We start from the raw sequence: 13653 nt of genomic DNA, 5'->3' as shown, positions 1-13653 counted from the left end.
CAGTCATTGTCAGTTTTACTCGAGTAAGTTGATTTTTTTTTATAAAAAAAATATGTTTTTAAATAGATACGAGGAGTTAACCCTTTTTAAGTCTTAGGATTAGGATTGCGGTGAGCATAAAACTTCGACAAATAGAATTGAATTAACTGAACTTAAAAAAATATTTTAAAAATCCAGTTTTGGTTATCTCGATTAAGGCGATTGGAGTTAGGGGTGCAAACGAATCGAATCGGACCGAATAATGCTAAAAATTTCAGGCTCGAGTTCGGCTCGAATCTAGTGTGTTCGAGTTCGAGCTCGATTCGAAGTTCGAAATTTTCAGATATTTGGGCTCGAGCTCGGCTCGAAATGAAGTTCGAGTTCGAGTTCGGCTCGAAATATTCGAATATATTCGTGAACTATTCGAATTATTGCTCGAATATTAAGGTTTGAAAGCTCGAAAATACTCGAAATGTATATATATTTATTATATAATTATATTATATTAATAAAATATTAAGGCTCGCGAACTATTCGCGAACTATCGAACAAAATAATATGGGCTCGAGTTCGGCTCGAAAAAAAGTTCGAACATGTTCGAGTTCGGCTCGAGTTCGATAAGTTCGAATACGAATCGAATATTTATCGAGCAAGCTCGAAAAGCTCGCGAACATATTCGGTTCGTTTGTACCCCTAATTGGAGTCTCCCGATCTTACTCTAAAAATACAAGTATTTTCATTGGATCAGGAGAATTACTCTTAATAGAAATTTAGAATCAAAACACGTAGTGAAAATGACAAAAATTTGCATGAGACGGTTTCACGGGTCGTATTTATAAGACGGATCTCTTCTTTGGGTCATTCATGAAAAAATATTATTTTTTATGCTAAAAGTATTACTTTTTATTCTGAATATCAGTATATTTAATTCATCTCACATATTAAGATTCGTACGACGATTTCACTTGAGAAAATGGCCATACCCGCAAAAGTACATCCATTATTTTTATTCCAATAAATTAATTAATGATTGTTACAGATTGTGCGTATAAATAAGAAGACATTTTCAACCATTGCATTGATTGTACTTTCCCTACCCTATGTGATAGATACATGCTTGTTTTTTAGCTCAGTGATGTGCAAACTATATTTAGTTGACAAAAACTTGTGTGAAACGGTCTCACGGGTCGTATCTGTGAAACGGATCTCATATTTGGATCACCCATGAAAAAATATTACTTTTTATGCTAAGAGTATTACTTTTTATTGTGAATATGGGTAGGGTTGACCCGTCTCACAGATTATGATCCGTGAGACGGTCTCACATGAGACTCACCCTATTTAGTTTCAATCATTATTTATTTATTTATTTATTTATTATTATTATTATTGGTTGGTTGGGACGGATTTGTTATAATCGAATCGTAAATGTTAAATAACGTTTTAAATTTATGATTTTGATATCAAATGAAATATAAATAATTAAAGATGACAACATGACGAGTTTAAACTTCCTTGTTTGGATAAGTTAGACCTGATTAAAAGGTTTTATAAACATATCTGGGACAGATCATGAGATTTAATAAACTCGTCCCAAAGTCATCCCGCCATTATATATATATATATATATATATATATATCTATATATATATATATATATATTTATTGTTGTTGTTGTTATTATTATTATTATTATTATTATTATTATTCGTACATTTTTTTATATTGAATTATAAATATCTTATTTCTTAATATTAATTTATAATATTTTAAATTGAAATAAATTGTTTTAATGATTTGTTTAATATGAAAATATATATTTATAATTTTTTGTTATGATTGAATATAAATTAATAAAATTTAACTTGTGATAATAAATTTTCTTATTTCTTATTAATATAAGTTGAAAAATAACTTTATGATTTATTAATTAAAGATTTGACCTGCTGGATTTCATAGCGGAGAGTGGCAACGTTGTGGGCGGATCTCGGAGTGACATTTTTATAAGGAATCGGCCAATAATTCAATATTATTTCATTTAACAAATATTATTTATTTCCTTTTCAGGTATAATTCGGTCTCATTAATTACTTATTATCGAAATATAATATTTAAATATTTACAATATAATGAGTAATTAATGAATTCCTCACATAAAATAAGTAATTTTCAAGGTAGATGGCCTCCAAATTAAATGGAACTATAATCTTGCAAGTAGTTATTAATGTTTGACGAATTCATTACGTTCAGATAATTTCTTTTATCAAATTTAATTATATATTTTTCTAAACTACAATTTTATCATTTCAATTGTTAAGATTTTTTTTATAGCTTAACTTTTTTTCTTGAAATTAAGTAGCTTCTAATAATCTGTTTTTTAAAAAATAAATAAATAAATATCTATAGTTTTTCAATTTTAAATAAATATCTATAAGTTTTCAAAATATTAAATAATTAGGCATATATATATATATATATATATATATATATATATATATATATATATATATATATTTATATTTAGGAAACATACAAAATAAACGTAAGAGAAGGAAGCATAAGCTTAGCCAAACCGGAGGAAGGTGAGGATGACGTCAAGTCATCATGTCCCTTATGCCCTGGACGACACACGTGTTACAATGGCCAGGACAAAGGGTCGCTATCCCGCGAGGGTGAGCTAACCCCAAAAACCCGTCCTCAGTTCGGATTGCAGGCTGCAACTCACCTGCATGAAGCCGGAATCGCGAGTAATCGTCGGTCAACCACACGGCGGTGAATTCGTTCCCGGGCTTTGTACACACCGCTTGTCACACTATGGGAGCTGGCCATGCCCGAAGTCGTTACCTTAACCGCAATGAGGGGGATGCTGAAGGGCTAGTGACTGGAGTGAAGTCCTAATAAGGTAGCACGGTCTATATTCGCTGATCTGTTTACAAAACAAAATTACAGCTTGTAATATCTAAAGAAAAAGTATTGTAATCTTCTATAATTAATCCGAAAACTTGATATATCCGAGTTTAGGATTTTGACCGACCATTTGAGCATTGGAAGATTATATTCCAGGAGTGTTTCCATGCATTTCAAAGATTAATAGGCCTTGAGAATCCCTTGGGATACAGCCTCAACCAGAGTGGGGAGATTAGAGATGATAACATCATCAACATTGCATTTAATATCGCTTCAAACATAAAATTAATTTAGTTTTTATTTAATATAACACGAAACAACTTTTGAGTTTAAATAATTTGGATATATAATTTTAATATGTTACTCATCTATCGTGCTTATTAATGTTGTATCACTCATTATTAGATATATAATTTGGATATGATTCATCGCATCTAATATATGAGTGGCAACGAATCGAAACTACACACACATGGATTTTATCAATCTAAAAACAAATTTTTTTCCATTATTATTAGCGATTAATTAAATATAATTTGTACTATTTTTTATGAATACAAAATACATTAAAAAATAACAAATATTCTAGAAATTTCAAGAACATGGTGAATAAATTGTAGTCGATAATTATAGATTTACTAAAATAGATTTTTATTAAACATAAAATATTTTTTGCATATTAAAATAACAATTATTATTATAAATACCACATCCAAGTGTAACACCCCTCTCCATTTCTCGTGTGAAACAACTCGTTCATAGTATTAGGCAATCTGCTAGCTGGTTTTCTCCTCTTTCTCACACACAGACAATCAAGAATGGAATTATACTTGATAATTGTCACATGTAAGGTACTACAAAAGAAATTTTGGGTTGATATATGTTGTTTGATCTTCAATTGAGCTGTTGCTTAACCCTTTAATCTCTCCACTATTTTATCTCCTGGCTTGCCATCTAGCCCCACTCTCTATTTTCCTTCTCTATCTTTTCTTTTTCTTTCTTTTCCAAATTTCAATTCCATCAGCTGACACCCCTTTTGTTTTTCATCGCTATCACTTTCTATCTTGGTAAATGAGTGAATCTTGTGGCATTTTCCTTTCATGGGATTTTCTTTGTTTTTTCTTTCTGGGTTTTTGGAGGAAAAGAATTGAGCTTTATTTGTTTTTTTAAATGTTTATCTTACAAATTTGTCTTCTTGGAATGATCTGCATTTGTTTACTATTGTATTGAGTTCTTGTGGGACGGATCATTTGCTTCTGCGGAGTGCCTTGCATTTGCTCCAAGAATTTTTTGCATCAAGGTAGTTGAAATAAATGAGATTTGGCATTAATAAGTAAACTGTATTGCTGATTTTAATGACAGCTAATGTTTTTACATATGTGTTGTCGTATCGGCTTGATCGGTTCTATCCTTTGTGTATTGTAAAATTCTAAGCAATCCCAAATTAAGTGATGGGGTAGAAACTTGAAATTTTAGAAAGAAATAAATATAGAACTTGGAATTATTTTCATGAGACTGCCGCTTGTCAGGTGAAGTCCGCCACTGCGCGTGATTACTATCCATTGTTGTTTGCACATAGAGCATAGTTTTGGACATTTAGATGTCGGGCATGATAGACCTGAAACTGTGCAAGCTCTTTTCTTGTTGTTTTTTTAAAAATCTGTATGGTATATGTGCCACTACTTATGTTTAAACTCAGTTATCAGCTGTTTTTTAATCTTAAACTTTCAACACTGTCTATTTGTTATGTGACAGTCAGTACTGATGCGGCATTTGTTTTTACTAGCATAGCTCTTATGGAACTTTGCTTTCTGGCACTGCCTTATTGTCCAGAGTATGGGAGAGTTCTTATGTAGATTTAGAGGTTAATGATTGACATCGTGTGATATGTACTCCTTTATTTAGTGTTTAGCTCAGAATGTGTGAAAGCCTTTGCAGATTATATAAAACTGGTTTGTTGAGAATAATAGGGAAAGGATGGAGAGAAATCAATTCAGTCACTTTGTTCGTACCTGATGTCTATTGGTTGTGCTCCGTGGGCTGGTTTTTAAGTTATGAGCTTCTTTTTGTTTTTTTTTTTTTGTGTTGTCGCATTGCTTGAGTTGTCGTTGTGGAATAGTAGAAATAACTGCTGAAAAAAATGAAGACTTGTTTGATATATTTGTCTACACACCCGGAATAAACAACTACCGTTGCTTTGACTTTGACCATTATCTGGATTTTCTGACGTATTTGATTAGTTTGACTCATGTGATCAAGGTAAGTTGATGACTTCAATTGTTTATGTTAAGTTTGTTTCCTCGGTTTGGGATTGGTGAATCATGGTCCATGGATGAATGATTTGGTGATTTGTAGATCTCTCAGAATCTGATTGGTTTGATAAAGAATTGGACTTCAATGTGCTGCCTCGGTTATCTATTTTAACTTCACATGGCTTTGATTTTGTTGATGTCTGTTATTAGCATGGACTCTTCCAAAGAATGTTGCTATGTGTTTTTACTGTTTTGATGGAAAACAATTTTCCATTCTTATGGCTTATCTGGAATCACTTGCGCTATCGTTTTCAGAGCACAACTATAATTTTTTTATGTTCTTCTGCTTGTGTGCTAAACTCGAGATTTCTATTTACTTTCTTTATTTGTTTTTTTGCAAGAACTGAAGATGAGTATGACAAGTGAAAGTGAGGAATGGATGAATTCCAAGAACGTCATTGACTCACCATCTGTTGATGATATTTGCAGCAGTGGGAATATGGAAGCGAATGGTCCACTAAAAAAAGGTCCCTGGACTTCTGCAGAAGATGCAATTTTAGTTGAATATGTTAACAAGCACGGTGAAGGGAATTGGAATGCAGTTCAGAAACACTCTGGACTTGCCCGCTGTGGAAAAAGTTGTCGTTTGAGATGGGCAAACCACCTCAGACCAGATCTTAAAAAAGGTGCATTTAGCCCGGAGGAGGAGCGCCATATCATTGAACTTCATGCCAAGATGGGAAATAAATGGGCCCGAATGGCAGCTGAGGTGTGTGTTACCCTTTCAAATAGTCCCATCTATACGTAAAAACACGTTGCAGATTTCCCTTGTTGCCGTAAAATGTGTCTGATAATGAATACAATAATGATATAACTATCGTATTTATATTCGAAAAAGGTATACTTGTTTCATGAAAATAAACTGTTAACTTTGATGATCAATTTCCTTGAATTGAATTCAAGAAGTCCCGAAAGTTAATAACTTTAATGAGCTGATAAAGACCCCATCTCATTTGTCATCTTTTAATCTCATCCATACTATACGGCCTTACCTGAGTTTTACAAAACCGTTTGACAGGCATTACACAGGAATATATCATCAATAAAAAAAAATACTGTTTCGAAAAACTTGTAAAACAGGTCCACTTTCATGTTTTTTGAGTTTAAAGAAATGGAATGCAAATGTTTTGTTATACTAATGTGTTCTTTGTTCATGAGACAACATCATCACACGAGACGTGATGTGCATGACATGCATCTATTAGCCAAGTGAAAACGGGAAGGAGAAGGTTCTTTATTGAATAATATATCCGGATTTTATTACTTTTTATTATTTGGAAGGTGAAAAATTCAGCCCATGGTTACTAGAAGGAAAACTTGCAGATACTGCACAAATTAATAAAGACACTTTGACATTAATTGCAGCAGGCTTAAATTACTAATTACTCATGATTTTATGCTGTACAACAATTGCCATTGATCTTAAATTACACCATAACTTCTCATTTTCTGTCAGATTGGGGATTGATTGTCGATTGTAATATCTAAAATACATATGTTATCTGACTCAGTTCAAATGTATGCACTTGTCTAGCTCCAGAAGTGCACAGGAAATTTAAGTAATTTCAGTTTTTAGATCTTCTCAAAACAATGGGGTTTATTGATTTGGGTTTTATTAGTGTTTTCTTATAGTTTATGAAATAATTTGTCCATTTCCTGGTAACAGTTATGAGATTCATTCCTTGGTAGAAAACTGTCCGCTGCTTATGTTCTCTTTACAGCTATTGTTTGGTCGTCTGCTATGACTTTTTTCATTATTGCTGTTTAGTTTCCATAACAATGTGCTTGATACATTCACCGAGCCCTTCCAATCTTCAGTTCTGATCATACTCTAAGGAAACTCCATCTGTACTGTTACATGATTGGCAAATAAGGCTAATGCAGGTTTAGGTTTTTATTGTCTAGCCTTAGATATTTTCAGCTTTATGTGTTCATGAGTGTGGTAATGCTAATCACTGAAATATTAATTTTACAACTTCAGATGTACCTTTACGGCATTACCTTATTCGCGTACCCTGCACATATACTATTTCTAATTCATTTTCTCATTTTTTTTGCTATTTAGTTGCCTGGTCGCACAGATAATGAGATCAAGAACTATTGGAACACAAGAATCAAAAGAAGACAGCGTGCTGGCTTGCCAATCTATCCACCTGATATCTGTTTCCAAGCATCAAATGAGAACGAACAAAATGATGAAATGGCTGCTTTCCTATATGGTGACGCCCATCATCCCGATTATTTGCCAATCAATCACTTTGAATTTCCTCATGTCGAATTTAAAACGATGGAACTAGATCAACTTCTGTATCCTATGGCATTCCTTGATCTTCCTCCTGAAAGCTTGCTTGATGTCCCGGCTAATAGCTTTTTATCACAAGGTCCGGATTCTTCTTACCCTGAGAAATATTTCCATTCCACGATTTATCCATCCAAGAAATTTCGAGGATCAGAATCTTTGTTCCCTGGTTTAAATACCAGTGTAGGCAACACTGCACCAGATGAAAATCATTTTCAAAGTGATGGTTCTATGCAGATTTCTGAATCTTTTGTGTTCCCATCCGCCTTTGATCATAATTCGACACCTGATCATGCATCATCCTCAAGTGCACTTCTCGGCACCCATGCCATATTAAATAGCAACACCTCTTCTTCTGAGCCTCCTTGGGCAATGAAGCTGGAGCTCCCTTCACTCCAAACTTATGTGGGTAGTTGGGGCACACCCTCGCCCCCATTGCCTTCCCTCGAGTCTGTTGATACTTTGATCCAAACTCTTCCAAATGAAAATGTTCACTCGTGTAACCTTTCACCTCAAGACAGTGGATTGTTGCATGCTGTACTGTATGAATCACATAGTATGAAAAACTCGAGGAACAACTCTTTCCATCAGACTTCAAATGTTTCCATTATGCAGGTTGATATGATGGACACCTCATCTCATGATATCCACGAAACTGAATGGGAAGCAATTGCAGAGCCAATCTCTCCTTTATGTCACTCATCGTCATCCATGTTCAGTGAGTGCACCCCTATTAGTAGAAACTCATTTGACGAGCTCCATTCTTCAGGGACAATGCCAGGTCTGCATCTTTCTAATACTGCATTTTTTAATATTCATCGTTAACCGACTGTGGAATTATCGTTTCTTTTAAATTTGTTTTTTTTTCGCATTTTATTATCTGGAACATGCTAATTACTTCTTCTGTTGATTTGAATCTAAAGTTAAGGACGAAGCTACGGATGACCTGGTTCTGATGGAAAATCACAACATGACTGAAGTAATAAACCAGATGGTCTTCTCCACACCAGATTTCTTGTTAGCTTCCGACTTTTTTGCTCCTAAGAAACAGCAGTGGAACAACCATTATTTGCTGAAAGATGCACTAGGCACATTTCTTTGTGATGATTTAAGCAAGGACTGCAAGCAAATGGATATGCCCGAATCATGTTTATGGAATGCTATGCCCACCGTTTAGTCACTTTACCTTCTCACTTTTGCTGCAACTCTTACAATACCTGCTAACACACTTTTCTAGTTTCCAACTTGATTTTGCTATGGACTGCAGTTTTTTCATAAATCTGGAACTATTCCGTGATATTTGTTGGTTGTCCCGTTTAAATCTGGAAACCAAGATAAGGGGCACATCGTGTTTCATTTAAGAGTCGCACGCAGAGTTTCATTATTTCTTGGAGTTTGCTTGAATATTGTCAGTGCTTTTATATCATTTTGCTTTTGGTTGATCAATCTGTGTCGGTTCTCAAAGTCTCATGGGCACATTACCATTAACAACATTCACTTAAATGAACCAGAAACTCGGTTCCGGATTCCAAATAATGAATTAAGGGTATGTTTGGTGTGGGTGATAAGTAAAGGATAGATTATTAAACTTATGTTTGTCTCATTTTTTATGGATCCAATTAATCAAGAAGTTCATGATAAAAAAAACATACTTGTTTGAAAAGATATCACATTGTTTATCACATTGTTTTGGAGGGATTGACAATCCAATTGTATATCCTTACCTTTAGTTTTGACATCAATCCAATTAATTATCCTATCCTACACATCAAACATAGCCTAACTGTATTATCTCTTCAAATTCAATGGATATATATGTGGTGTCTTACTGAACCTTATTTCTACATAAAGGATTAATAAGCAACTCAGTCGTCTTTCGGATTACATGTTTTATGTATTACCCAAACACATTTTTTCAGAAACAACAAATTTTCTAGCACGAAGACAAGACCTGAAGTATTTGGTAGTTTAATAACAAGCGAATTGATCCCCTCAGAAAAGCCAAGAGCAAAATCAGGATTCACAAGTGATTGATAAAATCAGCTACATTGATGATACGTTTCGTTAAAAACAATGTTTCGTACAAAGTGATATTCGGAGCAGAATGTTGATGGGACAACATCAACATACATGGATTGATGTGATTTATCCACAGCACAACTGAAGCTGTCCTGAAAAAATACAATTTACAGTCTGATAGCAACAATTATCAATGATCAGTTACTGACTGAACTTTTGCTCATTTAAAGTACATAATCTCTAAACATTGCAGCAAATACAATGAATATATGGAAATTTCAGTTTACTGGTATCGTCATGAAAGTTCACGAATGTAGTTACATTATCCTTTCGGGTACAATTTTTTTCACAAATAACGTTCATTTACTGAACAAGAGGCATCCATTACCTTAATCCAAAGTTAACTCCGCTGTCTCACCCTCCTTCCACTAGTATCACCACCGTCAGATAGCTGAGCCCAAACACTTCGAGACTTGCCGCCGCCGCCGCCGCAATCCTCATCACAGCCAGCTACGGTCTTCAAAAGCTCGGATTGTAGAGCTGAGAAATTTTCTTTCAGGTTTTCAAAGCCATCCGAACGCATAACAGCTGAAAAGGCATGATTAAGGACTTGAAAAACTCATAAAATTTTCAAGATTTTTTTTTTGCAAATAAAAAAACATCAGAAAAAAAAATCAGATTTCAGTAAAAATATCAGCCCCGAGCTTATGAATATTGCACCATTTCATTAAACTTAAAATTTCAAACCAATTATATTTGCGAGTTTTGGGCGCACTTATAATATGCATAAGCAACCCATAACATTTTAACTTTCAAAATAAAGAAAAAAAACTGAAAAGTACATGGCTACAAACCACATAGGTAAACTAATAATAAAAATTAAAAGTCAAATAGAACCATTTAACTAAGAATATGAGGTAAATTTGACCTAGAAGCAATTAGTTTAGTTACATGGCCCCACCCACCTTAAGCCTTTTTTCATGTTGGTTACATTTATGGGTGCTTGTTATTGTTGAAAATTCAAGGCAGTATTTGCCATTACATTAAATGGTAGGGTGGGTGGGTCAGTCAGTCAGTCAGTCAGGACCTGACAATAAGCATAAGTGCAACCATGATGAGAATGGGAATTATCACGGCGAGAACAGAAAAAAACGCAGACGGATGAGACTTCGTAATGACAGACCACTGGAAATTGATTTATAAACAAAAATGGCATTTAATCCTATACCTGCCAAGTTCTCGGCAGCAAAACTAAGGCAAACTCTTTTCAATTCTGAAGCATGGCAACGATCTGCCAAAGCAAGTATCTGTGACACAGAATTCACAGATATATCCTTGCAGAGATGAGATTCGCACATCCGTCTAAGTCTTCCTAAACCATAACGATCAGCTGCTGCCAGCAACTTTGCAGTTAATGTGTCAGTTACCAAGGGAGAAGAACAGGAACTAGATGCAATGAGCTCATCTTCCACCAATGCATCTCGGTATATAAAGTGCAGAATAGCCTAAAAATATCAACAAACTTCAGTAATCAATAAGAGTAGCAGAAACAAACAAAATTCGTTGACGTCCTAAAAGGATATCACCTCTAGATGTGAAACAAACCATCAAGTAAACAGTAGAGTAAGAGGTAAGAAAACAGTACCAGGAACAGATTATATTGCAATTTCTTATGTCTTACCTTAAAAACTTCAGGTTCCGTGTCTGAAACAATAATCTCTTGCTCATCACTATCAAATCCTTCAAAAAGCTCAGACCGGAGTGTGGGGGAACGTGCAGCAAGTACCAACTTGTGGGCATGAAATTTCTCCCCAGCCACATTAAAAACAATGTCAGAACCTTCCCTATTCTCCAGAAGCATTCCAAAATGCGACCCAATATCAGAATCAGGGACATGAATCGAGTTTAAACTAGAAGAATCTATGGCAGAAACCACAACTCCAACAGTACAGTTAATCTTCAAGCAATCATCTTTAAGATAATCTGAACTTTCAAGCAACGCTCTTCTGAAAAACCGTTTGTATCCCCTGTATTCAGTATATTGATAACCACCTATGAGAGCTCAAAATTGGGTGAGGGATGAAAATCTTCTAATCTTAAGAATAAAATAATTTCATTATAAAATTTAAGTAATATAAATAATATTCCAAACAAAGTTTCAGAATGTGTTCTCCACGTTTGCTCCAAGAGACAGCAACCCTTATCACATTATTTGTGATCTAGACTGCCATTCCACGAGAATCTTTTTCAACCTAAAAAGAAATTCATTTGAGTATCACCCAAACTTTTCAATTTACAGGACTCGCTCATTGTCATATGGCGACTAGCAAACAACAAAAAAACTAAAATCGAGTTTATTGCCGGGCTTGGTTGCAGCATCAGAAGTATTTGATGAACCTATTTAGTATTCACCAAACATCCTACGTATATGCTGTCACAAAAAACTGCAACAGCAGTAACCGAGAGGTAATCGAATCCCCTTCTCCACAAGCTTGAAAATAAGGTACCAAATTGATGTACACTAGGCAATCATCCTCGGTAGTCCCAGAAAAGGATACATTAATAGACCTGAAACTGCGCCAAGCATTTCAGAAATCGCATGCTCAACAAACTTCATTAAAAGAGAACCACCAATTTAATCCTACAATCAGAAACTATAATCCCACAAGGTCGTGAATTCCTAAGTGATTTATCTGAATTTTAGTGTAATCAAATCAACCACAGCATTCAGATGAGGCTCATTCAAGAATAGATTAACTACTTGTTCCCCTGGAGTATTTGTTTGATAAATGTTATGATATCTACCAATTTTTTAAGGGTACCTTTTTCTTGACGCAACACTCTGAAACTGAGGGTTACTATGGTTTCATAAGAGCTAAGATGTTACCAAATACTTGATCAAAATATATTGGTTACTCCAATATTTAAACTAGCACAGTGGACAACACAAAATTTAAACTTTATATTGCAAAATATTTAGAAAATGAATACAATAATTTTCTCAACTTTGAATGCCAAGCATGCCACAATCCTTTCCCGATCCCATTGTCGAGATGGAACATGGTCATCAAGAGACCAACAGAAGCCAAATCTAAAACACAATTCCTCTAGCAAATATCCCAATAAATTTACATTTCTACGGTTCAGAACACAATCAATCAGAAGAAAAACAAACACCATCATCAAGAACCAAATGAAAATTCAATAAAACTACGGCTTGCCCAACCCACGGTATATCAACAAAACAGCTTAAATAATGGAAAAAAAAAAGCAAGAATACATAGGACTTTACCACATGCTGCCGCGGTATTTAAGAGTATATGGACCGCTTTCCAGCGACCTATCAAAATGGCTGTGCACCTTGTGCTTCCCTTTGCCGCTCTGGTCAAGCAAAGTAAGCTCGAACAGCGCCCGCACATCCGTACCATCGCTAGCTAAAGCAATGAAAACTGAGACATAAGTAGAATTATCCTCCACGTTTTTACCATCGGGGTAAAAGTAAATTGCCCACTTATATCCTCCAACGGTGAAATCTTCGCTGGCAATGTGTTTGCCGACACCCAAGCCTTTGGCGAGGGAGTACCCCTGGATCACGAACCTGTGAGAACCATTAATCGTCTCCGTTACGTAGCGAGAGCTCGTGGGTGAAATCAGCGAGTTCTGATTCGGGATTTTTTCCGGCGCTCCTGACATTAATGGATCCGCCTGCGAGTTTTAGGGGTAAAGTGGCTCAGATATGTACGGTGGATGATTGTCAAAAGGATCACGAAAATTGATTTCGTGTCGATTGAGGGATGTGGATTAGGGTTTTGTATTTAAATTTGGGGAAATTCTGATAATCGGCTAGCGGAGAAAGAAAGGAGACGAATTAAATTTTTCGTAATGTGAAATTTTTAAGCATAAGATACTCAAGTAAAATATTATATATAAATATAAAGATATTATTATATATGAAAATGATAAATATGTACGGAATTTAATTTAAAAAGTACAACAAGTACCTTGTAAATTCTGTTAATCAAATAAATAATATTAACAAATTCTACGTCATATAGTCAAATCGGATAATAGAATCTTAGCAAATTTTTTTTATATCAAAATTTCTGTGAGAAGATATTATGGATCGTATTTGTGAGA

At 34.6% G+C, this 13653-nt stretch overlaps 2 protein-coding genes across 5 annotated transcripts; one reads left to right on the top strand and one right to left on the bottom strand.

The window, feature by feature from the left end:
- The first annotated feature begins 3665 nt into the window (after positions 1-3665).
- On the top strand, positions 3666-8988 carry LOC140831046 (transcription factor GAMYB-like). 3 transcript variants are annotated; one of them, XM_073194756.1, is made up of 4 exons: positions 3666-4186; positions 5548-5907; positions 7264-8278; positions 8421-8987. In XM_073194756.1, exons 2-4 carry the CDS (start codon positions 5548-5550, stop codon positions 8672-8674), a joined length of 1629 nt encoding a protein of 542 aa, XP_073050857.1. In that variant the 5' UTR covers positions 3666-4186; the 3' UTR covers positions 8675-8987. The 3 variants fall into 3 exon arrangements, with proteins under 3 accessions (XP_073050857.1, XP_073050855.1, XP_073050856.1); XM_073194754.1 differs by having other exon boundaries at positions 5540-5907; XM_073194755.1 differs by lacking the exon at positions 3666-4186 and adding an exon at positions 4205-5210 and having other exon boundaries at positions 5242-5907; positions 8421-8988.
- Positions 8989-9444: 456 nt separating this feature from the next.
- LOC140831045 (BTB/POZ and MATH domain-containing protein 4-like) lies at positions 9445-13408 on the bottom strand. Of its 2 annotated transcripts, XM_073194753.1 has the most exons (5): positions 12809-13408; positions 11198-11543; positions 10745-11021; positions 9905-10104; positions 9445-9668 (listed from the first exon to the last, which is right to left on the bottom strand). In XM_073194753.1, the coding sequence occupies exons 1-4, from the start codon at positions 13207-13209 to the stop codon at positions 9917-9919; spliced, it is 1212 nt and encodes a 403-aa protein (XP_073050854.1). In that variant the 5' UTR covers positions 13210-13408; the 3' UTR covers positions 9445-9668; positions 9905-9916. The 2 variants fall into 2 exon arrangements, with proteins under 2 accessions (XP_073050854.1, XP_073050853.1); XM_073194752.1 differs by lacking the exon at positions 9445-9668 and having other exon boundaries at positions 9699-10104.
- Positions 13409-13653: the final 245 nt, after the last annotated feature.

This window comes from Primulina eburnea, chromosome 4 (genome assembly GCF_022965805.1).
Source record: "Primulina eburnea isolate SZY01 chromosome 4, ASM2296580v1, whole genome shotgun sequence".
NCBI lineage: Eukaryota > Viridiplantae > Streptophyta > Magnoliopsida > Lamiales > Gesneriaceae > Primulina > Primulina eburnea.
This window is presented reverse-complemented; position numbering and strand designations above follow the sequence as displayed.

Coding starts and splice junctions, on each gene's coding strand:
- LOC140831046 (XM_073194755.1), top strand. CDS start 5,548: ATGAGTATGACAAGTGAAAGTGAGGAATGGATGAATTCCAAGAACGTC. Junction 5,908..7,263: donor GGGCCCGAATGGCAGCTGAG/GTGTGTGTTACC, acceptor TTTGCTATTTAG/TTGCCTGGTCGCACAGATAA. Junction 8,279..8,420: donor TTCTTCAGGGACAATGCCAG/GTCTGCATCTTT, acceptor TTGAATCTAAAG/TTAAGGACGAAGCTACGGAT.
- LOC140831045 (XM_073194753.1), bottom strand. CDS start 13,209: ATGTCAGGAGCGCCGGAAAAAATCCCGAATCAGAACTCGCTGATTTCA. Junction 11,022..11,197: donor CGGAACCTGAAGTTTTTAAG/GTAAGACATAAG, acceptor TGATATTTTTAG/GCTATTCTGCACTTTATATA. Junction 10,105..10,744: donor TGCTGCCGAGAACTTGGCAG/GTATAGGATTAA, acceptor ATGCCTTTTCAG/CTGTTATGCGTTCGGATGGC.